The 27,988-nt window shown below is 36.1% G+C and overlaps 1 protein-coding gene across 2 annotated transcripts; it reads right to left on the minus strand.

Moving 5' to 3' along the window:
- Positions 1 to 27,986, minus strand: ARL5B (ADP ribosylation factor like GTPase 5B). Of its 2 annotated transcripts, XM_005606896.4 has the most exons (6): positions 27,579 to 27,986; positions 13,720 to 13,780; positions 11,992 to 12,139; positions 8,947 to 9,030; positions 7,503 to 7,654; positions 1 to 6,413 (listed from the first exon to the last, which is right to left on the minus strand). In XM_005606896.4, exons 1-6 carry the CDS (start codon positions 27,625 to 27,627, stop codon positions 6,365 to 6,367), a joined length of 543 nt encoding a protein of 180 aa, XP_005606953.1. In that variant the 5' UTR covers positions 27,628 to 27,986; the 3' UTR covers positions 1 to 6,364. The 2 variants fall into 2 exon arrangements, with proteins under 2 accessions (XP_005606953.1, XP_070111028.1); XM_070254927.1 differs by lacking the exon at positions 13,720 to 13,780 and having other exon boundaries at positions 27,579 to 27,934.
- Positions 27,987 to 27,988: the final 2 nt, after the last annotated feature.

The raw sequence follows: 27,988 nt of genomic DNA on the forward strand, positions 1-27,988 counted from the left end.
TATTGGAAAAGTAATTATTTATTATGACAAAAATAAAACTTGTTGACTGAAAACAAATGAACATTACACTGTATTGCACCATGATTGCAAATGAGCCAAAAATCTGTCTAAAAGATGAACATTCCAGAGCAAACAGCATCCTTTTACTTGGGTAAGTAGGCATGCAAGCAACTCATTATAACATAATTGTAGAAATAAAAAAACATGATTACCAGCAATCTAACCTTAACATATAAAGGAAGCATTTTATGACAGCAACGAAGCTATTAAAAATTTTTAAACATGTTTTTAAACCACCCCACCATTAAGAGAACATGCTTTGAACCATTTTCAAGAAGTGATGGTGTGAACGCACATCAATTTATTTGCTGTTTTAATTTTCTTTATTAATGCTTATATATTGGCCCAATAGCACACATTTCAGCTGCTTGGGTGGGGTTAAAAAGCACAGTTTGTGGTGTGAAAAACATTTTTTTCTCTGTACAACACCAGGGGGCTCACAGAGAGATCCAATTCATAATTTTCGCCTTATTAACTCCATCTTCGATTTGACCAAGCTGATTAGCTAAGACACTGGTACAGCTTTGCAGAAAGCCTGAAGCTTGATGGAGAACAGTCTGTGTTTAAACCTTAAGAAATGAACATAAATATAAATACAGACAGTTTAAAGTAGTTTTACATTCTGAGGCAAGAAGTGTTTTATACAGGGCCTGCTGTTTCCTCTTTAATGCTCTAAAGCACCAATTTCTGTTAAGATGGCAATGTGTGATTATAATATCATATTTCGATTAGAATAAATGAAAGAGCAAGGCTGTCACTGCTTTCAGGTTTTTGTTTTTTTTAAGCCATGCTCTGTGCAATAGATGACTAGGATAAAATTTATAACTATTATATAATTGGAAAAAATCATAACCGTCATTTCACGCTTTTAATGAAATAACAGCTAATTCTTTTTTTAATCAAAACTAAAAGTTTTCATAACTACACTGAACGGTTTACTCCAAGAGAACAAAATAGTCCCTGAATTTCCTGAGGGAAATGTAAGAAGATTAACATGATTATAGTCTCTTATGAATAGAGCTAAAATATGCAAATAAATTAGACATGGCCAAGATCAACTGATAGTCATTTGACATCTTACCAACACTGATGGACATATATTCACAGTATAACATAATCAGTCAAATTTTAGGGTTTCCTTTCCCTTATTTGATTTTAATTAAACTAATTAAATACTGACTGAGCCCTTGCCCACGTGTTTCAATGAAGACAATATGTGGATTGCTACACCACATTAGCCCTGCTGGTGTTAAGTAAGAATAAAACAAATCAGAATCCCCAACGAAAGCTCTCCCTTAGCTGTGAATTGTGCATATTTCAACTGCAGTTTGGGTGAAGGGGCTACTTATGGGATGGGGCAACATCCCACAGACTTCAGCAAAGCACCTTATGGATTGAAAAATGAGGTAATTTTAAAAAATTTTACAAGTTTGTGCAAGAGAACATTTCCATTCTTCTAGAACTGTTTTCTATTCCAAAAAATATGCATGGCACATTTTACTACTTCTCCGTTTCTAGGAGAAAATGTAGATTATAGGTTTAAAAAAATATAAAAGATGCCTCTATGTGACTACACTCTCAAATTCTAAAAACCTGATCAGTCTTCAGTCCTTTGGCCACATTAAAAATAATACAGGCCATCTGGTTGTACAGTAAAAGATTGTATTTTCTAGGAATTTTAAGTGCCTTAAATGGTAGAAATTCACTGTTTTCATTCAAATTTTCTCTTAATATCTTTTTGAAGATTTTTCTATCCCACGTTTATTATCAAGTGTTTTGACTTGTTTCTAGTTATGCCTCTATACCTCCAAATTAACATTTCGCAAATATTTTACCAAACCATATACATTTATAGATGGGTTAGGTTTGTTGAACACATTGTTTTCTACTTTAAATTTAAAACGGAGGAGTTGAAAATATTTTTTTTTACTGGCCTTCTCTATTTAGCCTTGGCCACCTGGAACTCTTAAAAAATACTTCTGGGGAACCTGACTTTTGGATTTCAGTCCTCACAGGAATGTTAAATGAATAAGGATGAGACAGTACCAAAAAAATTAACCTTGAATATGAACTACTCTCAGCTTTATAGAGACATTTGTAAAATATTGACTCCTGGCTGCACTATCGCTTCAACACTGGAAAGTCAAACACAACTGGAGTTCAGGGTGCCATCTGAAGCCAATAAACTCTGAACAAACTAACCACTTCTAGCTAGTAAAAGCCAGGAAAATGAGCAACGTATTCTCTAGAAGAGAGTATTTCCAACACACGCTGGTGTTATATAAGTAGCTCAATATATTTTCTTAGCAATATGGCTTATTTTCTCTTTTGCAGTGCCATTAGCTATTAGTTCAATTTAAGCTGAGTAGCAGTCACTAGCTGATATTTTGTTTCATTTGATTGTATTCATGTAAATGAAATGATAATCAGGTGAGAATCAAAGAGATAAAAATGAATTTAATATTACGTGTTTGCTAGTATATTTTTGGTTTTTCAATTTTAACATAGCGTATAAGGACTCAGAATTTTAAAACCAAAAGACAGGTTAGAATTCTAGTTTGTTTAAGTTCCTCATTTGGGAAAAAACAGGAAGGCCACGGACAGTAATTATCTAAAGTCAACTAGACAAATAGCCAAATTAAGATTCAAATGCACTTCTTCAGACAGTCACCACAATATCCTACCAGACACAAGTTACCAGCTGTATGTTGAAGTGACTGAACCCTGGCAAAACAGAAAAGATCCTTCAGAACTGAACTGGATGTGAAATGTTGGCTCTAAAGACATAAATGAAAAATTAGATTCATAATGTTGATCTTAAAAGAGAAAGGTCAATGGAATTTGTCCATCTATAGGCAGAATAACAGTGCATTTTTTTCTAACGATATGGTTTTAGATAGTTAAGAATTAAATGAGTGCTAGTCAGAAACAATTCTGTTTATAATTCATCCTAAGATACTACACCAAAAAGATTTCTTTTAAAAAATAAAGCTTTCACTGTTTTCTTTAAAATTTTCTTTGCTTTGTGATTCCCCATAACTCTTCAGAGAATGCTGTTTAGAGCACTGCCTATATCACTCATTGTTTCCACAGGAAAATAATTATTTTCTCTTTATGCTATAGATAATGAAAACTAATTTATTATTAATCAAAATGGCTATCACTATAGGGGCGCCACCCATTTAAAAATTATTTTTAACAATGAAACTCGAATTTATTATTTTACTTCTAATGAATATAGAATAAAGTTATACCTTTAAGCATACTAACACAGAACCTAAAAGCAAAAATTATATATTTAATCATCAGTTTTTCAATAGATTATGTACATGCTATGTCAGATTTTGAGGAATTAGATTACACTAACAGTACAAAAGATGCAGTATGTTCCCATATAAAAGAGGCCGTTAATTCTAAAAGAGTTCTCGAATGGGCTTCAAGAACAATGGGTTTAAATATGAAGAATGTAACATGTTCAAAATTAAGAAAAATGTCATATTTGAACTTACAAGAGTAGAGATTACATTTCAGTTATAATAACATATTGAAAAGATTTGTTAAAATTTCGTTTCCTCATCCTCAAATTAAAACAAAATGTAGAATAATTTCCTGAAAGCAATGTGAGTGAGTCCCTTGCTTTTCACTACTTACTAGAAACTTTGCTAGGCAACTGAAGGGCTGACGGAGAGGGTGAAACTGGAATTATGTCCTTGTTAAATTAATTGGCCGCTAATCTGATTTCTAAAGAACAGGTATAGTACAAAATTGAGAACTCATTCAAAACATGAATAAAGGCACTAATCACAAATTTACATTTTTCTATCAGACAGTATCTTATTACAATGAATGTCAGAATTGATGCTTTAGTATTAGATACCTGCTTGGGTCAAAACATTCTCTTGGAGTAAAGGATAATCAGTTTTTACACTACTGTAACAGGAAATATCTAATGAGAACCTATAAAATACTTTTAAAAATTCTTACATGAATTTCCTAATTGAACCTCTCTCAATTGTTGGCACAAAATCTAGCTGAATGCCAATTTCATCTTCAACACACAGCTTACATAAATCATTTCTAACCGAAAACTAACAAAATGTGTTTAAAAAAGGATTTAGAAAATAAAATAAATTGTTTTAAAAATTAAATAGAAAACTTGAGTCCATACTAGTTGTTTGATAAAATACAATCAACTATTAAAAACACTTTTAATATAATGCTGATGTGGTAATATAAAAAATAACCATATAATTTGATAGAAGAAAATTGAGCCAGCCCATCTTACTAGATACAAGATACAAATTTCATAATAAGAACGAATACAGGAGTATCCAATACACTTTTTCTCAGGACAGAGTTAAGCAAATTACCCTCAGTATTTATAGCTAAACTATAAAACCAAGATAGAAATTCCAGCAAAGTGTGCTTTAGGTAAATGATATTTTCCTAATTCCTCCCACCTCCCCGACCCCACCACCACCACATACACACCACAAAGCATCCATATTGGTTTATGTCTGCTTTTCTCTCATGTCCTTGATTATGGGTTAAATAAAAACAAAATTTATCCTCTACCTGGTACAGAATCACTAAGAAAAAGGTTCAAAACAAGGTTAATAAACAACTAGTTCCCCAAATCCAGAAAGCTTTCCTCCGGCTATTTCTCAGTTCTAGGGTGTCTACCACTAAAGAGAAATCAGAAAAGTGTTACCACGCTCAACTAAATTAATGAGACTAAATATAATAAATCAACTATACCTGAAAACAGAGCAAAATTTAAACCAACTTACAATAAAAAAATATTAAAATTAAAATTCCATTTTTGAACAGATGTTTTGATGTTCTTATGAACACTGAATCCTATTTTTGACCCAAATGAAAACAAATACTACAAAAAATGAAGTATTATTCTCTAAGCAAGCATTTTATCCCTTTCATTATAGCAAAATCACACATTTGAAACAAAGAGGATCAAAATTACAATACTTGTCCTCCCTCTTAAGGTGTTCACTGTTTTCATATTAGACAATGCCTTGAAAACTTTTTAGTGCTACCTAATAAATAAACTCTTGATAGATTATGACTTTTTCTTCCTACTTTTTAAGTTGTTAGTGTATTAACTTTGAGTCTTACAGTAATATTCTAAATGGTAGGATCAAATTCAGTAGTTTCCTATAATCCAGCGAAAGATTTTAGAACAAGAGGCATAACCACAAAGATGGCAATTGTTTCAAGCCTATTACACTACAACCTCAGACAGATTCAAGGAAAGCCACGTGGTTTTTTAAGTAACATACTGCTGGTGGTAGAAATACTATTATAGACACAATTTCCAATTTTAAGAAATAAAATGAACTGTTTACACTTCTGCATTAGCTATTACCCAAAACTTTAGATGCAATGTCCTTGCAAATGGAATACTTGAATACTTTGCTGATAAAGATGTCTGAAACTGATAGTAAAATATACTCCAAGTGTCTTGTTTTAGTATTAGTGCGGGTATGCTTCAGTAACTTCGAAAGTTATTATATGCATTGAATAATGCGACATTCTTAAAATACCAGATTTACCCAAAATATTTACTATCAAAGTGGGGCTTTCAAATCAATATTTCACCTTGATTAGTTTTTAACCAAAACTAATCCCAAGTTGTAGGCAGAAAAGTGAATTTAATTCTTTTAGATAAATAGCCTACTTGATTTCTGTGCTAATAGTAACTTAAAATTACTCCATGACTTGCAACAATGGGGGAAGTTAACTCACTTACAGGCAGTTCTGTTAGTCTTCCTTACATATATCTTCTAGGCAGATTTCTTTATAATAAGTTCTGTCCAAAAGATATGTGGTTTCTATGGGAAGCAAATCTTTAGTGCTGGTTAAGTTTGCAAGCAGTACCTGATGATCACTACTACATTGTCAAACCAGTTAATTATCCGGTGGGAGAAGGAGATGATCAAGAAGTGAAAGAAATTGGTCATTAAAGTTATTACAATACTTCAGCAAACATTAAACATATGACAAACATTTCTTCCACGGCAGTCACTGAATAATTAAAGAAGCAGTCAGAAGAATTCTGGTGCTGAAAACAATTATACATAATGTTCATCCAACTGAAGATTAGTGCATTAAAAAAAGTTAAGAAAAAATCTTTTATGTTCCAGTTCAGCTGCACTTGATTCAAGTGTTGCTCATAGAGGTTTGTGTTGTTATAAATTAAACATGCTGCTGCCTTAGCAGCCAAAGGTACTAGGAAAAAATGTTCATGTCACAGAATAAATAGAGGAGTCTCTTTCGGGTAAAAGAGTTATCTCACACCAATCCGGGAGGTCATCCACTCTAGACCTTGGCATAACCTGCAACAAAAGACAGAAGTATTTTCAAAAGGAAAAACTTTATACTCAAAAATTGAAAGCATACTTACTATTTTTAAGTCTTATCCAAAGGTTGATAACTACAATAATTCTTTATACACTTAAGTGACAATAAGCAGGTGACGCTACAGTAAGTGGAATTTTTAAGAGGGAGATTCACTTAAAATGATCTTAACCAGTTGAGTAATGTGGGAAATTGCGTCAGTCTCATCTTGAAGATACAGCTTTGGTGGTTTTGCCATCAAGACTGCAAATACTTCCCACCTTTGAAGATTAACTAGAACTGAAACCACTAGAGAAAGACAACAGGAACTTCACCTTACCCTGCTCAATTCTAAAGCACGAATGCTCATGCCCCAGTCTTAAAAGTACAGGTCAAAAAAGTCTACATACAGTTATTATGTTATACAAGCTATTTCTAGTATGAGAAAAACTAGAAGGTCAGGTTGACTTGAGGATAAACAAGTTCCTGGAAATAAACTGGGTAATCCATGTATAAACCTCTGGGTTCTCCTTGGCCTACTACATCCAAACTCAAGTTCTCAGAAAAGGAAGACACTATAATGGTGTTTGTCTCAAATGTTGATTGTCTAGAAGTATGCGTCCCAAAAAGACTCCTGATAATACAGGAGATATACTCTAGTGGCAGGCTGGGAGCTTGGGCTTAATGAAGCCCTCGCAGAAAACGTGAAATTTCTTTGAAGTTTCCTCTTTAATTCAGGCGACATTACAGTTTTTTCCCAGTTAGTAAATGATGAACGCAAGAAATGAATAAAAACTAAAAATCTGGATTGTGAAAACTTCATTCAAAAGTTTGTTACTGTCTTTTTTTGGCAAAACATTCTGTTTATACTAAAGGTTACAAAAAATTTGTCAGTAACAAACTGAAATTTAACAATAGTAATTGACTAAAATTACTTCAACCCTGTAAGCCTGAGACACAATATAAAAACTATCTTTAATTATGAACAAAAAAGGAATAGGATTAAAGAGAAAAAACAAGTTGGCTTAAAAAAGTTGAAAGAAATTTGAAAGAAGTCATACCTGCCCCCCATACTGATGAGCACTTACCCTTCTCCTGTTAAGGCACAGCAAGACTGAATGTGCCACGGATGATCCTTAATCGAACTAAGGGTGAGGTATTTGGAGATTTCAGCTGCTGTCATACACCCTTTCATATCCTGTTTATTTGCAAAGATAAGAACTCCGGCCTTCCGTAAATCCTGCAATCAATAAGAAGTATTTCTAATACATGAAATACCACAATTCAATTAAGTTAATGCAGCAGGAAGATGAAATATGCCCTACTGGACGCTTATAATAAAATTCCTCTACTTTAAAATGATGAGGTACTAATATTTAATTTCAGAATTTTATTGAAATAAAAATAAATTTTCTAAATAACCATGATTCAATGATTCACTCTAACAAAGGTAGATTAATTAACATAAGCTGGATAACTAAGTTATTTTTCTATCATTGGCCAAAGGGATCAAATTAAAAGTAAAATAAACCTGAATCTTAAATATGGACTTATAATTGTATAAGCAATATTCTAATGGGCAAATATGGCAATCTGTTGCTACATACTACAGAGTTTCTCCAAAATTTAAAGGACAGTACTGAGGGTGAGGGCTGGGCGATACTTATTAGTCTTTGTATAAACTAAGCTCATTCATTCATGTTCACTGTAGCATTGTTTATACTATCAAGATATCAGGAACAGCCTAAATGTTCATTAAGAGAAGAGCAAATCAACTGTAGTAAAGTCATATAGTGGAACACTATGTAGTTGTTAAAAGGAATGAACCAATAAAGTTGTATGTACTAACATGAAGAAATCATAATGGTATGCAAAAAAAAAACCCCAAAACCAAGTTACAGAAAGATATATATATGATACCATTATATAAAATTTTATGAACATGGAATATAATATTCTGTACAACTGGCAGGTTCATAAACATGTAGAAAAAGTACAAAAATATGCATAGGAATGATAATCATTACTTTTAGGACAGTGGAATTCTTTTAGGATTCTCTGAGAGAGAAAGGAAGGAAATCCGATTCTCCAGTCTGGTCTCATAAGATATTTAATATCTTATGTTGAATGATAAGTGCATGAATGTGTTTTATTACTTAGTCTTTTGTATATCTGAAATATTTTGAATTAAGTGATCTCAAATTATTCAGTAAAGAATTTTGAGTTCTTATAAACTCTTGGGGAAAAAACAAGTTTTCCTCTTTCTGGCCTCAATTTATCAGACTTTTTAAAGAATGAATAAATAGTTTTAACTCGGAAAAATCTTTTCAATAAGAGTAGTAGTCTACACATTAATATGTTGGGTTTAAGTTTGAAAAAGTAATGAAAATTTGTGATTTCAAGACTTCATCAATTTAATACCACATAAAACTCTGTTAAGAAATAACAGCAGAGCACATTAATCTTTGTAAAAGAGCAAAACCAGTATACAGATGCCTTATTCCAGTGTTTATGTTTACTTTCAAAATTTACCTCATGAGCCAACATTCTGTATAATTCTTCTTTCGTAATAGCTAGTCGTTCCCTGTCAATGCTATCAACAACCAGAATGATGAACTAGAAGACAATTAAAAAGAAAGAAAACGGAATGAGATATTGAAGTTTTCTGCAAAATTACTCTCAAGTGATAGACCAGAAGTACTTTCTTCACATGGCATCGTCAGGACTATAACAGTCTACTGCTTTTTCATCATAAAGAGTTTATATTACACTGAATTGCATCAAGCAGTAAAGTCCAAATGTAAGAAAATAACTCCTAACTTCAACAAATAAAACTTCAACAAATAAAAACCATCCCCAAGTTTATGAAAAAAAATGACATCTGAATACATAATACTTTGTAATACTAAGATTTATTTTAAAATGCAGGTAATAAAAATGGAATTTTTAAAAAGAAAGTCACAGTAATTTAAATAACTCACTAAAACTTTATCTATTGCTGGGAAAGATTTGCCCTGAGCTAACATTTGTTGCCAGTCTTCCTCTCTCTTTTTTTCCCTCCCCAAAGAGTCAGTGCATAGTTGTAAGTTCTAGTTGTGGGTCCTTCTAGTTCTTCTATGTGAGCCACTGCCACAGCATGGCTACTGACAGACAGGCGGTATGGTTCTGCGCCTGGAAACCAACCCCAGGCCGCCAAAGCAGAGCATCCCAAACTTTAACCACTAAACCATTAGGGCTGGCTCATTAAAACTTTAAAGTACCCTATAATCATTCATTTAAGCAATCAATAATTATGTATGTTTAAGATAGTCTCCTGACTATTAGAAAGAAGTACATAACTAGTTTGAAAGAAAAAGAGAAACACATTTTTTAAGAAACTAATAAAGAATAAGACATTGTTATATAACAATATTAACAATAAAAGCACAAGGAAAAATGTGCTAAATAGAAACATATATGCTTATAATACGCTAAAGATGATGCAGATGAAACTGAAGGAGAGAAGAACAAAGAGAACTGGGGACGGCTGTTGGTAATGGTGAAAAAAGGTGGGTCCTACTCATAAAAAACAAAAGCATCTTTGGTAAGAAAAATAAGAAGATATAGTAAGAAAGGGCCCTTAAATTGAACATCTTATGCAGAAGGAAAAGTTAAGAAATGAGATTAAATGGTGTTAAGGGTTACAGGAGTGATGTAAAATAGAGCCAAGGTAGGGCAGAATCAGATTATTCACATGACCTTAAGGTCAGGCAAAGAGACAAATACAGTAATTTGAATATAAACTGAGATGGCCTTGGAAAGAAAACAGAAGGGATAAATGTAAGAAACACAGCAAAGTTAGAATGCACAGAACATGAGGAAGTAACTTTGGAAGTTAATGAAAGGAAGGTGTAAGGAATTAGTTAACAGTTGGAACTCCTCGTATTTTAATGGAGACATTTCAGCTTTGGGATGACTCCTCAATGGAAAGAATTTAAGAAGCAACACAAGTGTGAACAAAGTAGTCAGGGAAACACTACATAGCTAAGATCCCTCCCTGGAATCTACAATTGTAAATACGACGTGCTGTATATACTGGTGTGCTGCAACAAAGCCCAAAGGTTCTTTGTAGTCATTTTGAAATTCATACAGATATAATTTATTAAAGAACATTTCATGCAAATCAAGTCAGTAATAATGTATTTCTTTCTGGACCATGCTAAGTCTTCTAGAGGTTAAGTAATTTCAAAAACTACCCCTTTGTAATGCTATAAATACACATGGATCAGCTAGAATCAACTCTGACCTAGTCATCAAAGAGAGCTGCTCTTTCACACTAGAGTTTATTATGAGCTTTGAAAAAGTATTAACAGCTAAGCTGTTTAAATAGTCACATGCTAACATGTTCTTCCCCTACTGTCCAACATAGTTTCAGAATGTTATTTTACTGTAGAAATCTATATTAAGCTAACCTATAACCATAACATTTGCTTACCAACCTATTTTCCCCTGCAAATAAAAAAGATTAAGTATTACCACACTGCTAAATATCTACAACATGCCATCCTGATTTGACTAGTCATACATTGCACTAGAATATATACACATACGCCATTACAATACGAACCTAGAGGAATATGTATTTTTTTAATTTATAAAGGCAACTTATTCACCAAAAATTCCTTGCATCCCACCCCCACCTCCTCCACACTCATCTCTCAACAAAAACCACTCAAGTTTTAAGAGGCTTCATTTTAGAAAAAATAATTGGTTAGGTGTACTTCTTTGTGAAGAAAAATTATGGATGCAATTTTACATTAGTGTTCTCAAAGAAAACCTCTCAACAGCACTGCTTGGTTTAAAAAAAAAGTCTGCCTCCAAGAAGAAATGAAAACAGAGATAGAAGATACTTCAGACTGTTCCCCAGGTTGGCTCTGAACTAGTAAAATAATGAAGTCAGTGACAGAGACTTCTAGGGGGTGGCCTGCAAATCCATTTTTTTTGTTGTTGAGGAAGATTCGCCCTGAGCTAACATCTGTTGCCAATCTTCGTCTTTTTGTATGTGAGCCGCTGCCACAGCACGGCCAGTGACAGACAAGTGTTGTAGGTGTGCCCCCAGAAACTGAACCCAGGCCAGAGCATGCTGAACTTAACCACTAGGCCACCAGGGCTGGCCCCTCCATTTGTTTTTTATTTAAAATATTATCTCACCAAAACTTGGAATGTTCAATTTATGTTATTTGAAAATCATGTACTAAATTATGCTTAAAATAGTTTATTCCTCCCCTAACCAAGGCCTCTTATAAAGCTGAGAAAGGTTATGTAATTTATCCTAGCGTCTGATATCTCCAACAATGGTGACACTACAGAATTATGGTGAGGATGACCTGAGACAGCCTGCACAACAATAAGCACTCCAATAATAGCTTCCATTACTCTTTCTACTGCTTCTTCTCATTCATTTGAAAACCTCAAATTCCTTAGAAAAAAGGATCTTATTAAAAGGCAACTGTCAATATGCCTTAAATACAGCCTATCTATTTTCTGGGTTTACTCTTTGGTTCTTTTCATTAAAATTCAGAAGTAATTTTAGTATACCTCCGTGTTTGAGTAATACGTGTTCCAGGATGACCGCAGTGACTCTTGACCACCAATATCCCACATAAGAAAATGAGTGTTCTTCACAACTATTTCTTCCACATTGCTTCCTATGGTTGGAGATGTATGAACCACTTCATTCATTAAGCTGTTGAAAGACAGACACCATAAAAACTCGGTTGTAAGTCTTGAGAACCTGAAGCAAGTTTTATCTGTATTTTTTATCTGTATTTTTAATATGAATCAAGCTTCCTTATCTGTGTCAATGATAGTAATCGTTAGTATCAAAGATAGAACCTTGGAGAACATTTGTGCAAACAAATATCTAGACAAAGAACAACTCCTGAAGGAAGACTGTTTTCTGGTTTTTGAATGGAATAAACTACAAGTTTGATCTGGATAAAAGGGAACCGTGTGGTGTGAGTTTGCAATTCGGTGGCCAAAATTCCAATACCACCATGCCCTGTTATCAGAGCAGAAGCGATGCCCCATCCTGAAAGAGCAAGTTTCTAGGGGACTGTGACATTATAGCAGGCTATCTACAATTTTGAAGACTGTGAGAAAACTAAGACTTGGTTCAGTCATAAAAATTGGTTCAGACTCAAACTACAGTCTTTAAAAGACAGGCTACAGGCAAATGAAAATTGTAATGAAAATTAACTATACAAATATTTAGAACACAGATGCTCATACCACATTTATTACCATCATCATGGGTTAAGCCACATTCATTCATTCAGGAAATATGTATTTGCCTATAACATGCCAGTACTGTGTTGAAGGAAGCTTGCAACTCTCTCTTGGGTTTTATATATATATTTTTAAGCTATATGCAAAGTTGTTTCAACAACCATGACAGGTTTCTGAAAAGTTTATATTTGGTGTTTAAAGGCCAAATCATACTAAACAACATAATGACCAATGAATGACGTTTTAAATAAAAACAAGTAGTTATTCAACTCTGAAATAACAAGCCATAAATTAGCAGTTTTTTAGCAAAGTACCTGAAGAATAGATTAAGCACCTCTTAAGTGCAGTATTTCTGGAGAGCTGCTGGCTGAAAACACTTAAGATGAGGTGGGAAGAGATAAGAACCACACAATGGTGCACTGTACTTTGTAACTATTGGTTAAAATGCTTGGGACAGAGACTGTTTCCATTGCTTAACAAGGATCATTTCACTGGCACTGAAAGGATAATGGGTGGTTCTTTGACAAGTAGATTGATGGGCTGTTAAAATTTCCTTCAAGTATTAATGTATTTCTCTGAAAGTCTGAAGCCTCTCCCTGTTGCAAGCTACTAATGCAATATTTTCAGGGGTCATCTTCACCTCTTCTGATCTGACAAGTCTGGTTCAACAGCAGCGGACCTATTAGTAGCAACTGCTTCCTAAGAACATCAATCTATTCACATGAACCTCAGTGTGGGAAGAACTAAGCAAAATGCACTTTATCATCTCACTCCAGCATTATAACTTGTGCTTGGTTTATTTTAGTTTAACATTAATTCTTTCTTTCAAGGCCAGAAAATGACACGTCTTTGGGGAGGCCTTAGCAAACAGAACAGTTTGTCTTATTCACTTGATAAATTTCGTATTTGGTAAAATACAAAACCATACGTGTAAGTTTTTCCATTATATTGTAATGGTATCTCATTCTTACTAATTATACAAAATTACTTCCAATAACTAAAATAATGAAAACTGTTTAAACAAACACCCATACTTACAACTGATAAAGAATGGTGGTCTTCCCTGCATTATCCAGCCCCACTATAATGACTTTGTGTTCTACAAAAAGAAAGCAAACCGTAAACATTTAACACTGCTGCGCACTACAAGTACATGCTTTCCACAATGATTATTAGTTAGCTCTCTACTGAGAAGCATTCACTGGATATTTATTACTGGATTGTTAAAATACAGAAAAAAAGAGAACTCTATGATGCCAAGACTATCTGCTTTAAGTGAGGCAACCCATTATGATATTCTCTATCTAGCTCACTTACAAAAGAATGTGGGAGATAAGGAAGCACAAGAGAACTTTGTCCTTACACTGAGTTGGGGGCGGGGGGCGGGGGGACCCAAATACTAATCTTGGCGAAACATGATGACTTACAATGTAAGTTTTAAAAAAAGTGTTCTACACACCTGCTTGCCATCTCTACTAATCAAATCAGTTTTTTATCAAGTTGTTTCTACACCTGGATGTACCATTCTACATGTACCAAGATCTTTTCTTCCTTTCACTTAAAAATCCAATTTAAAAGATAAAACTGAAAAGTTTTTCCTGTTGCTAATAAGACACATATATTTTCAACCAGTTTTTCACTCTTTCTATTAATTTACAGATAAATAAGTAACTACTTAGTCTTTAACGCTTTTTCAATGTGGACTTTACAACTCTTTTAAGCAGATACTGTTTCTGCTCTTTGTGCAACAAAACCTTTGCAGTCCCTTCCTGACTTCTGGTGCCGTGCAGTGAACAGTCACTTCTTTCATAAACAGTTTTCAAGGCCTGTCTAATTTTTCTGTTACGTGGTCGATGTTCTGAAACCTCCTTTGAACACAGAAAATGCTCCAGATTATCATCTTCTCTAGATTTTAACCTATATAGAATATATTAAAGATTCCTCTCTTCCAGAGCACAACACTTAAAAAGCTACTAGTGAACCTGAACAGGGTATGTTAGGTAGCTGCCATACGAACACCACAATCAACTGATTTGTAGCCAACGACACAACACATTTTGTATCAGAACCCTGCTCCCCTTGTTAATCTCCAATGAATGTCAAAATTCTGATTACATATCTAATCAAATATCAGGTCAGGCCTCCTACTCTCAAGTGTTAATACTGCATCGTCAAAAAGAGGGGCCATAATTCGCAGACAAGATCTTAGGTGACAAACCAGCTTCGTATCTTCTAATGACCTGTATGCTGCAGGTACTGTCTATAATACTGCAAGACAAATGACATGGTCCTCTGGAAGGCCTATTTGCACTGTGGCAGAAGCTGCTTTATAACAAACAAAACAAAACAAAACTTGTTTGCTTATTATAACTGACTATAATTCTCCTTTTTTGACCCTTTTGGTTTGTATCCCCTAATTTCTAATAGCGCCCCTCTTGAAGCGCTGCCCTGGTTTTCTCCCTTACAGTGTGAGAACAAGAGCGCTCTCTTATCAGCAGAGGAACAAGCATTCTCAATTTTGGTGACAGCTGGAAAGCACCTGGCCAGCATCTGGAGATCACAGGGCCGCTGCAGGCATAAGGAAGCCACCAGTCTAGAACTAAGTTAAACGTGGGTACGCACACTTCTCTGGTAGAATGGAATGGAAGGAATGTACTAGATGGTTCACCTGGTTCTACTGTTCGTTGTTGAGGCAACTCAACGAACACTCAGAGCCATTTTTAAACAGTCCTGCTCCTTGCTTCACATTTTTTATGATGATGATGATCAAGGTATTGAAGACCTGTGACGGTAAAACTCATAAATAATGCATCATTTTGAAAGACTGGTCCCCAATTTGAACTAAGTCAGGGATGGCTCAAGTAGAAATTTCATGAAAGTTGCATAAAGTTTCAACTGTTTGATTAACTTAAGGTCTTTTCACATTCCTTTTTTCCCTCACTGATAGACAATTCTAGCAATTAAGACAAAATGCAATTTCAACTCCATCTTATGATGAAGGCACGTACATCTATCCTTTGGGTAAACCAAGGCCTAGCTCCTGATGTTAAAATTACCATAAAAAATCTAAGTATGTAACCAAACATTATCAACAGAAAAGAAACAGCAAACTGTTTTAAGCAGGAAACAACCAAGAGTTTATTTTAAATCTTTTCTTTGAGAAATCTCTTTAACATCAACTGTACTAAAGTAAAATCAAATTCAAAGGGCATTTACTAAAAAACCAAGTACAAAATAAAGGCTGTTTGTACTCTGTTGTGTAACAAATTCTTCCTTCTTCCTTCAAATGCCTTCATTGTACTTAGCTGCTACTTGGGTATGTCAATGACCAAAGACCTCGGTTCACAAATGCTGGTGAGGAAAGGTTTTACCTATTCAAGCAACAAGGAGAACAACAGGTAAAGCGACATATACTCTCCCTATCGTAGGGAGAAAACTGAATTAATAGGTTGCTTTAAATGTGCACAAGTGGTGTCTGGATTAATAAAGTATAAAGTTACTTGAAGGTACTGTTGAATCACAGTGGTCTATCAAATTTTCACAACAATAGCATAGCAGAAGCATTACTATCATGTAGTGGTAATGATATTGCCTGATGTTAAAAAGGCACTTTCATGGTGGAAAATATGAAAAATATGACTCATGCTTATTCTGCACTGCTGTCCTTTTGGTTGGGCATAATCAAGAGGCCATTTACAGATCCTATTTGTATACTTGAAACAGAAAAAATCAACTGAACTCTGTAACCGTGGAGCAGTTTCCCACAGAGCAGCCTTGATACCATCTCCTTTACCTGTCATAGTTAACTAAAGCAGATACGGAAAGATGCTTATAAATTTGTGCTATTTGTATCACCCAGCAATAATTTTCATTATTTGTTTAGCTAATAGGTTAAAAAAGAACTTTCAAAATACATCAGTTATGGTTCAAGTCAGTGTCAACTAAGGTGAGCAAGGATCTATCCCAAAGGTCGAATTTTGAATTGCTGCCAATCAGATGAACACTGGACAGTTAACATCATTTTTACTTACAGAGCATTCAAATGTTTAAAGTTGTGAAGACAAAATTATACAACTGTATACTTTTATAACTGATCTTCAACACGTATGTGTAAGCCATATATTCTTAATTTCTAACACCTCAAACTACTCTCCATGAAAATGAGATATTTCGTTGATAGACTGAAACAGTCAATTCTCAGTTAACCTTAAACGGGCAAACTATAACATGGCTTATATTAAATTCTTTATTTAGAATGGATTTTGCAAATATAATTATAGAAAATTTACCTTCTTTATTGTTTTTCAGTAGCATTATTAAAATCAGTATGTTGTCACAGAGTATAAGCTGTCCATGTTCAGGACAGGAATGTGTGTCAGTTAGGGGTGGAGAGAGTACAACTTAAAAGCTTTTGTGAACAGTCAATAATTTTGGGTTAAGACATTGCCATAAAGGATCAGAGTTATAATGAATCAGAATGTTTTTACAATATGCTGCACACTACGAGAATAGGTACACTAGCCATCCTATTTCACTGGGAATCTCTTCTGGGAGACCAAGTAGCAACTCCCTGCATCCCCAGCAGCCCAACAAAGGTCTGAGAGACAAGAGTACTTCCAGCATTACTAATCTATGCAGCTCCAGAGGCCACCACAAAGAATGCTTCCTTATACCAAAGGAAGAAAAAGGTCCAACCATGGTTTTAGTTTAATTTTGATCAAGTGTTTGCACAGAAGTTTCTCTGTGGTCTTGGCTATGGTGTTTGTTCTCTTGGATCTCCTTAAAAGCTGGTTTGCATTTTTCTGTAAGCAGGGCATAAAGACATAAGATTGGGCCAGCCCTGGTGGCCTAGTGGTTAAGTTCGCCAGACTTCACTTTGGCAGTCTGGGTTCAGTTGCCAGACACAGACCACTTGTCTGCTAGTGGCCATGCTGTGGCAGCGGCTCATATTCAAAAGGAGAAAGATTGGCACTGGATGTCAGTTCAGGGTGAATCTTCCTCAGCAAAAAAAAAAAAAAGAGAGAGAGACAGACAGACTATACAGTATGAGGCTTCAAAAGAAAATTAGTAAGAGCACTTGCCTGTAGACAAATACAGGTAAAATATGGCTAACAAGAAAAATGATGAAGAAAGGAGCTTCAAAAAGATAAGCGGAAGAAAAATCAAAGAAAATATTTTCTCCCTTTACTCAAGTTTAAAAATTTTTAGTTTTAGTATAGACACCAAATGAAAAGAATTCATAGTTTTAGTATAGAAGACCAAATGATGCAAACAGGCTAACACCAAAGAAAAGTATTAGAGAAGCACTAAATATTAGAAGCGTTGTTAAACTGTGAAATATTGTCAACATTTATCATGTTAAAATTGGATATTGTTAAAATATGTAATAAAATGATCAACTTTTAATTTTAAGACATAAGGAAGACCAAAAGATATCATGAAACAGGGATTGCTATCTTCTAGATAGCATATAGTATCTGTACTAACACTGTCATGTAACAAGCCTTACATGAACATAGTGTATGTAAACAAATTTTTAACTAAACAAAAAAAATGCTACACCAAATTTGCTGACTTAGCAAATCTGGGATATTGCATATACAGAAAATAAGTTTGAATTATTACAAAGGGTAGGTAGTAAAAGTCAGAGGATGTAATATCACCATCTGAGACCTGAAGGCCAGGACAGCAAGGATGAGCACCCAAGGAAGAGAGGCTCTTGAAACAAAAAAGAAAAGCCAACTCTATCCTACGTTATACCGATTACAAGATCATTATAGCTTAGAACAGACTGCAGAACTTGACATCTATTCCTTCTCTTCCACTTCTTCATCAACAAACGTGCCACCTATAAGGTACTGTTTTGAGGAACTCAAAAACACACAGAACTACTGGCCTGGGCCACCTTGCTTAAATTCATAAAGAAATTGAGGTCTTAGGAAGTGAAGTAATTTGTTCTGGTAAACACAGGTAAAAGCTACCATTTATTTCCCTGTTCTTTTTGCTATAAAATACTGACTCCCCTCTCCATTCTTCAGGTTCTCTCCACTCCCACCACAGTACCCATATTCCTGGATGCCTAAATTTTGTTAAGACCAGTTAAATAAATCTTATGACTCAAGATTTATTGAGTTCATGATACGCCTGACTGTAATTTTGCGATTAAGACTAAGAAGGCAAGGTCTCTACCCTCAAAAATCTTAAAATCAGGTATGTGAAGAAGAACTTACAATATAGCATCATTACTACAAAGCAACACATACAGAGCTATCACACGGTAATATTCTTCAGGTTAAGTGAGATCTAGAATCCAACTCTTAGCTAAGGAAATGAAAGGTCAATAATAAAAAGGGATATTCTAGAGTGTCAGTCTATGTGTTTTACATGCATTATGCAAGTTAATCTTCATAATCATTCTATGAGGAAGTGATATTATTTTGCATTTTACTGATGAAGAGACTGAATCTCAGGTCAATTAACTTGCCTAAGGTCATAGTGCTGGGAAGTCTGGATAATGGTCTCCCAGCATGATGCCTCCCCACCTTTGTGACAAAATTGAGTCTTACAATAATAAATAAGAAGAGCTCATTGGATAGAAGAAAAATAACCTTCTGGAAAACAAGGGAATTAAACACAGATAAAGAAGGAAGATCAGAGTCTCAGTAGGTAGAGCATCTAAGATCACGGGCCACGCTGAAGCACCCAAGGAAAGATAAAAGATGCTCCGCTTTCTCCAACTCACTGAACAAAAGGAATGAGAAGAGAGGCTTCAAGGAAGAAATACTGGGATCGATCTAACATAGGCAGCTCTCTGGAGAATTCAAATGCTGCCCAGTGGAAGGTTACAATCTGGAAGGCAAGTGGGCAAGTGTTAAGGAGCACAGACAATCCAATCCATGGTTTGCAAATCTGTTGGATGACGACCACCGTTAAGAAATATATTTTGCTTGATGGTAATTAGTCTTCGGGTGGTGAACATGATGTAATCTACACAGAATTCAGCATATATTACAATGTACGCTGGAAAGTTATATAATGTTATAAACCAATGTTACTGCATAAAAAAATAAACAAATTAAAAAATACACATATATTTTACATCATGACCCAGAACACAGAAAACAGAAACAAAAGTTTCAGAAAACAGTACCTTTACTGAGCTACATTCTGATAGTTTCTACACTAGAATGTTCACACCTTTTAAAAATGTTGGTCCTTGCTAAACTGACTTTATAATTTACTAATGGGTTATGCTAGGCAATTTAGGAAAAACATTACTTGTATTTGAAAAATACAAGTGAATTGCGTGAGTACAAAAATATGAAAAATTTACAAATTTAAGAAGCTCAACAAACTCTAGAAAGGATAAATACAAAGAAAAGCAAAGCTAAGAGCGTCATGGTCAATCTGCTGCTGACCAAAGATAAAGGGAAAATCTTGATGGCAGCAAGGGAAAAATGAAAGGCTGCATAAAGGGAAGTAAAGATATGAATATTAGCTGACTTTTCACCAGGAAAAAAATGGAGGCAGAAGCCAGTGGAATGACAACTTTAAAGCACTAAAAGAAAAAAGAAACAACCTAAGAGGCTATATGCAGCAAAAATAGACTTCAAGAATAAAGGCAAAATAAAGATATTTTCAGATAAAAGAAAATGAAGAGGACTCATTACCAGCAAAGCCACACCCCAACAATGCTAGAGTTCTTCGGCTTAAAGGGAAATTATACCAGATAAATTGAAAACATCAAAAACAGTCATGTGTATGTAAGAGAAAATTTTACCCTCTTAAAACTTTAAAGTACATGTGACTGTTTATAGCCAAAATTATAATGTTGTACTGTGCAGTTTATAACATATGTAGATACAATACATGTGACTTATAACCTTTAGGGTTATGAAGAACCAGGAGAGGGAAGAGTACAACCATACAGTCTCGAGGTTCTTATACTTTACAAGTGCTACATTATTAACTCTAAGTAGACTGCAAAAATGTAAGAATGTACGTTGCAATCTCTAAAAGGACTATAAAAATAATGCGAAAAGGACTCGCTAAAAAAGACAAAAAATAAATTAAAATGTAATTCTGAAAAAAAATTTTTAAAAACCAGTTAATCCAAAAGAAAGTGGAAAGGAGAAAAACAGATGGGACAAACAGAAAATGGTACAATATAGCATACCTTAATATCGAACCATATTGTAAATCCAACCACATCAATAAATTGGACTAAATATTCCAATTAAAACTGAGCTAAGCATTTCAATAAAAATAGATAAAAAAGCAAGATCCTACTATATGCTCTCTAGAAGAGATATACATTAGGGGCTGGCCTGGTGGCGCAGCAGTTAAGCGCCCACGTTCTGCTTTAGCGGCCCAGGGTTTGCCAGTTCAGATCCCGGGTGCGGACATGGCACTGCTTGTCAAGCCATGCTGTTGTAGGTGTCTCACAAATAAAGTAGAGGAAGATGGGCACAGATGTTAGCTCAGGGCCAGTCTTCCTCAGCAAAAAGAGGAGGACTGGCAGCAGATGTTAGCTCAGGGCTAGTCTTCCTCAAAAAAAGGACATATACATAAGATACAGAACATCTGAACAAGACTAACAACCACCTTAACCAAATAAGCATTTATAGAACACTGCACACAACTGGAGAATACACATTCTTTTCAAGTGCGGACAGTACATACACCAAAACAGACTATATAGAGAAGAATTATAAAAAAAGTCTCAATAACTTTGAAAAAAAATACATCTTAAAGAGTATGTTTCTGACCACAATGGAATTAAATTAAGAATCAATAATAAGCTGTCTAGAAAAACAACAAATATTTGGAAACTATAATACATAAATAATCCATAGGTCAAAGAAGAAATCACATACAAAAAAAAATTCAAACTGTATAATGAAATACAACACATTAAAATTTGTGGAATGAAGCTAAAACCGTACTTAAGAGGGACATTTATAGCTTTAAAATGTTTATATATGAAAGGAAAAAGAGAGAAAAACAATAACACACACCCCACCCTTAAGAAGGTGGGGGGTGGGGTGTGGGGAGGTAAAGCAAACTTAAAGTAAGCAGAAGGAAATAACAGCAGGAATTAGTAAAACAGAAAACAAAGAAACAACAGTGAAAATTTAAATCTCTTTGAAAAGATTAACAAAACAAAGTTGGAGGAATGACACCTCTGCACTTCAAAATTTACTGTGTACTAGCACAGTAATCAATTTGGTGTACTATGGCACAGGGATTAGACACACAGATCGACGCAAGAGAAGAGAGTCCAGACATAAGACTTACATTTCTATGATCACTTGAGTTTCAACAAAGGCTCCAAAGCAATCCATTGGGAAAGAAGTCTTAGTAAACTACGCTGGAACAAGCAGATGTCCATAGAAAAGAATAACGAATCCCAATCCCTACTCACATCATAACTCCAAAATAATGTGAGGGGGCTCACAGACCTAAGTATAAAGCCAAAACCTCTAGATGACAGGAACAGGATACAGAAAGCAACAGACAGAACTAAGACTTCACCAAAACTAAAAATTTCCACTCAGCAAAAATCCCCATTAAGGCAATGGATAGGGAAGTCACAGACTGGGGGAAAATATTTGCAAAACATACATCCAACAAAGGACTCAATTCCCAAATATATAAATACTTACGTACAGTAACTATTTTAGACAATAAAGAAATTGTTTTAGATAGGCAAGGTAGGGGCCAGCCCGTGACCAAGTGGTTAAGTTTGCACACTCCACTTCAGCCACCCAGGGTTTCACTGGTTCGGATCCTGGGCACAGACATGGCACCGCTCATCAGGCCATGCTGAGGCGGCACCCCACATAGGTCACCACATAGAAAGGTCTACAACTAGAATATACAACTTTGTACTGGGGGGCTTTGGGGAGAAGAAGAAGAGAGAAAAAAAAAAAAGGACTGGCAACAGATGTTAGCTCAGGTGCCAATCTTAACTAAAAAAATAAACAAACAAATCAGAAAGTATGTGAACATTCCAGAAAAGAAGATATACAAATGGCCAATAAGCACATGAAAAAGTGCTTAACACCCAACAGTCATAAGAGAAATGTAAATTAAAACCACGATGAGATACGACTACACAGCTAACAGAATAGCTAAAATTAAAGACTGGCAACACCAAATGTTGGTAAGGATGTGGAACAAGTAGAAGTCTGAGACATTGCTGGTGAGAGTATAAAATGGCATAACCACTTTGGAAAACAATCTAACAGTTTCTTATGAAACAAATCCTATATCTACCTCATAACCTAAAAATTGTACTCCTAGATATTCACCTGAGAGAAACGAAAACGCGTCTACGAAAAGTCTTAAGGATGTTCATAGTATTACAACCTGTCAAGATGTGAATAAACAAACTGTGGTATATCATGCAATGGAATTACTTTCAACAGAGCTATCTATGGGGAAAGCTTTCTAATGTGAAAAGCTAATACAAAAATAAATAGAAACAAAAAATTAGAGAAGAAAATTTCAAAGAAACTTAGAAGACATACAGTGTGAAACACTGTTACAAGAACAATAAAAACCCCTAAAATTTAGCAAAAAAAGAAAAAGTTTTTATGAACTAAAAATATGACAGCTGAGGGGCCGGCCCTGTGGCTGAGTGATTAAGTTTGCGGGCTCCACTTCGGCGGCCCAGGGTTTTGCCAGTTCGGATCCTGGGTGCAGATCCAGCACTGCTCATCAAGCCATGCTGAGGCGGCATCCCACATAGCAGAGCCAGAAGGACCTACAACTAGAATATACAACTATGTACTAGGAGGCTTTGGGGAGAAGAAAAAATAAATAAATAAAGATTGGCAACTGATGCTAGATCAGGGCCAATCTTCCTCACACACACACACATAAAAGGTAAGTGTGTGGATGAAACCAAAAAACTATACTGGGATGATGAGGGAAAAGGGCATGAAAGTACCAATTTCTCTTCTACCATAATAAGACAAACGATTAGTACACCTGAAACTAATATAACGTTATATATCAATTATATCTCAATTTAAAAAAATGATAATGTTTAAAATTTCCATATACGCATATTATGTAGAAACATGGAAGTATATTCTGGGAAAAAAGTTAAGACATTAAAGATATGTGACTAATATATATCATTTTAAGACTTTTGAATTATACAACTTTTCTAAAAGAATGTGTGTTACTTCAATAGAAAATTTTATGTTTGAAAAAACAAAAAATTCAACGAAAAACTTTTTGTATTGGGAATACAATAGTGAGTAAGACAAAGTTCATGCCTCAAGGAGTTTATTTCCAGTGAAAGAAACAGACAACAAACAAGTAAACAAACATAATATGATTACAGGTAGTGATAAATGTTACTCAGAAAAACAGAGGAGGGTAGAGACACAGACAATGAGTGTTGCGGTGGGAAGTGGTCAGGGGCAGCCACTCTGAGGAGTGACATTCGATCAGAAATCTGAACCATTTGAAGGTATGGAGAGAGTGTGCCAGAAAACAGGGAGCAGAAAGATGGCAAGTTTAAGTTTGGTGTGTTTGAAACCAGCAAGAAGTCCAGAATCAAGAGCAGAATAAGCTAATGGGAGAAATGTGAGACACTAGATGCGACCCAACAGAAGTGAAGAACAGTAACAATGCCTTAAAGAGTTGGCTGTCAGTGCTCAAAACAATAACATGAAATTCACCAATGAGAAAGAAATGATTAGACCATGAAATTAAAATGTCATTGTTATCTGGGTCTGAAAATGAGCTACAATTAAAATTATATTCCATTCGTCCTAAATTCTGGGTAAAACGAGAAATAACTGATGACTAGCTGTACAGTGATAAGAGAGAGAGAAAAAGACCAAGGTCTACGAAAGGTACAAAGGAAATGTTTTTAAAAAAGGAATGCTCAACTTGTGAGGTGAGTTTAAGGACATCATAGACACATACATATATATTTTATACACAGATACACAACCACACAGATACATAAAATAATGTTTGTAAAGAGAATTAGATTTTGAAATTCTTTCCTTCATTGATAAGTAAATCAGTCTTCTAGCTTAAAATTAAGCAACATAAAATTGCAAAGATTAGTTATGTACTTTGTAATACTTTTACTTAGACAACACATGCTTTAAGACACTTAATCCCAGAAAGGTATCCAATTTATAAGATGTTTGGTGCTCTAAAACGCTACAAGAAAAAAAGGTAGGTGTGAGGCAAATATTGGAAGAAAGATAAGGGAAATGAGTGTTTAAGGTAAGTTAAGTAGTTCTCAACTTGGCTGTACATTTGAATCATCTTGGCACTGATACCAGGCCACCCCACCCTACTCTGATTTCACTGGTGTGAGGTGGGGCCTAGGGTGTATTATTTTAATACGCAACCAAGAGCGGATGATTGGAATATCTCTGACGTGTCATCGTGGTGAAAATGGAAAATGAAAATGTAAATGGACAATGGAAAATGCTGAGACTGTCAGTTAAGTTTGTTGATAGAGAAATAAAAACACAGGACTAAAGTACCAATCCGATCACATTATTCCCCTGCCTTAGAAATAACAGACAATGACCAAACTCTCAATAGCTCCCAAGCCTTGCTCTATAGTTTAATGTCTTAGTCCACATACAAAGCCCTCTGTGATCTGGGTCCCTCTCCAACCTCACCTCCTCTACCTCTCCACAGGCAAACTAAGGTAACAGCCAAACTAAAGTGTTTTCAGCTTCCTTCAACGTGCCAAACTATTTCACTCCTCTCCTATTTGCATAATATTAGTCCTTCTGCCTAAAATAAATGGCCCTTCTACACACTCTGCCTAGCAGGCCCTGTAAACTACTTATCATTAAAGTCCAAGTGTACCTTTTTCTGTAAAGTCTTTCAGGAGCCACCTGACAAAAATTAATTACTGCCTTCTTGGTGATCATTACTACACTTTTATACATATCTGTTAAATAATTTACCACACTGCATTTTTTTCTGTCTGTCTTATTTACTGATCTTTGAGTACTTTGAAAGCAAGTAACTATATTTTTGTATCTCCCATGTCTAACTCTGAAGACTGGCTTATGGCCTATGCCGAAATGTTGGCTGCATGAATGAATGGGAATAAAATGACAATAATCACTAGTTCTAAATTCTCAACAGGAAAGTTAAAGGAAAAGAAAAATAAAAACTGTAAATAGTAACAGGGATTTCAGAGGACTGAACAATTATGTGACCATAAAGGCAGCCCATGAATGGCTTTCATTATCTCCAGAATTTTCCCTCTACATCCTTCATTCCCTTCTAGTCTGGTTAAGAAAGCCTCAAAAAAATGATAAACAGCAGTAATAAAACAGAGGGGAGAAAGGAGAATGGGTTACACAAAAAGAACCAATGACTTTGGTAGTGTTTTATTTCTTAAACTACGGGAAAAGACAAGCAGGTGATCATTGTATTAAGCTTTACACCACTTAGCATGTCTTAAAACACTGCTTTACATAGTAGTGAATTTACGTAACAAGAATTAGAAAAAACAAACTGCTGAAAAAATAATGCATTATATCCAGAAGGAGTTAAACTCTGGCCACTCGGAAATCACATGAAAAGCGGTATCTGTGGTACCTGCATATATAAACACACATATGTCTATGCGTATGTATATACTTTACTGATAACCTTGAAAAAGACTATCTTAGCATTCTTATCAATCTACACAAGTGAACTAAAGCCACTTTCATTCTCTCCATGACTTCTTAAATCCAGAAAAAAGATCCCACATTAACAGTAATAAATTGGCATCATCATAAAACACTGGTTTCTATTATGTCCGGGTATTAAACGCAAAATGAAATTAGCTCAATTTAAAAACCAGTTTCAATTACTAAGAAAACATTGTTAAAAGAATGCCTGAAACTTCACCTATCGTTGGCCGCTTTTGTCCGGGTAATTTCTCTCTTTAGGAGACATCACATCTCATTCTCTGACTCAGAACAGGCTTTACAACTTCCTGGCCCTTTGGACTTGCAACTTCTACATGTCTCAAACCCAGTTCTAGACTGACTACGGACACGCGATATCCTACACAGAACCAAAAACATTTGGTTTTCTAACACCTAAGAAAAGAATAACGCCTCTAGGATGAAGATTTCCAGAAACCTGTGTATGTCAATAGGACAAGTCATTCCCAAGTCCTAGAGAGCAGGCGAATCAGAGGGACCGTGAAGGCGCATTGACTTAAAGAGCAGGGCGGAAAACAAAGCAGCAATAGAAATTAAAAGAAAAAAAAAAGTTGATAGATTTCTGGATGGACACTTAGACTAGGGCAAGACACAGGATGATCAGAGCTGGAAAAGGCCCTCGAAACGCCTCCAGGTATCGTTAGGTGCTTTCCGCTTGGGTCCGCTAAAATCCAAAGATTCTTAGCTTTGATCCTGGGACACCAAATGCCTCCTCCAATGACTCCCCTTTTCCCCCACACATCCCGTCTCTCCTGCACCTTCTCTCAGTCTAAAGTGCTCAGTTTCTACCCGCCCCCTGCACTCCTCTGCGTTTCTCAACGTTCGTGTCCACCGGGAGCCCTGCCTCCGGCTGTCCCCTCCGTGCCCAGACCCTCCACCCCGGATCGAGCCGTGTCCACCGGGAGCCCTGTCTCCGGCTGCCACCTGCGTGCCCAGACCCTCCACCCCGGATTCCAGCCGTGTCCACCGGGTGGCCTGCCTCCAGGTGTCCCCTGCCTGCCCAGACCCTCCACCCCGGATCGAGCCGTGTCCACCGGGAGCCCTGCCTCCCGCTGCCCCCTCCGTGCCCAGACCCTCCACTCCGGATTCCAACCGTGTCCACCGGGACTCCGGCTGTCCCCTCCCTGCCCAAACCCTCTACTCCGGATTCGAGCCGTGGCGCTGCTCCTTCCTTCTCACCTTGGTTACAGAAGAGGCTCCATAGTTTAGCGAAGATGAGCCCCATCATGAGCACCTGGCGGGCGTGGGGGTCCCTCGGCAGCAGGTGCCGCTGGGCCGGGCCCCCACCGCGGCGCTGGCTGCGGGGAACCGAGAAGCCGCCTGAGACCGCGCGGCGGAGGCACTGGGTGGCCGAGAAGCCTCGAACTACCCGTCAACTGAGAAGCTCAGCTACCCGTCAGCAGACGCCGCGCCGAGGCCCTACCGGACCGTCCTTTGTTCGAGCCCACTGAGCCCAACGCCGACCCGTAGTCCCCCTGGTCTGAACCCAGCTACCCACCAGAGCCTCCACCATACCCAGGCCCCGCCTCCGCTCCGCCTCCCGTCTAGCTCCCAGGACCACCCATCGCCGGAAGGACGGCGACTGACGT

This window comes from Equus caballus, chromosome 29 (assembly GCF_041296265.1).
Source record: "Equus caballus isolate H_3958 breed thoroughbred chromosome 29, TB-T2T, whole genome shotgun sequence".
NCBI lineage: Eukaryota > Metazoa > Chordata > Mammalia > Perissodactyla > Equidae > Equus > Equus caballus.

Coding starts and splice junctions, on each gene's coding strand:
- ARL5B (XM_005606896.4), bottom strand. CDS start 27,627: ATGATGGGGCTCATCTTCGCTAAACTATGGAGCCTCTTCTGTAACCAA. Junction 13,781..27,578: donor GAGCCTCTTCTGTAACCAAG/GTGAGAAGGAAG, acceptor TTCTTTTTGTAG/AACACAAAGTCATTATAGTG. Junction 12,140..13,719: donor ACCACCATTCTTTATCAGTT/GTAAGTATGGGT, acceptor GTCTTTCAACAG/CTTAATGAATGAAGTGGTTC.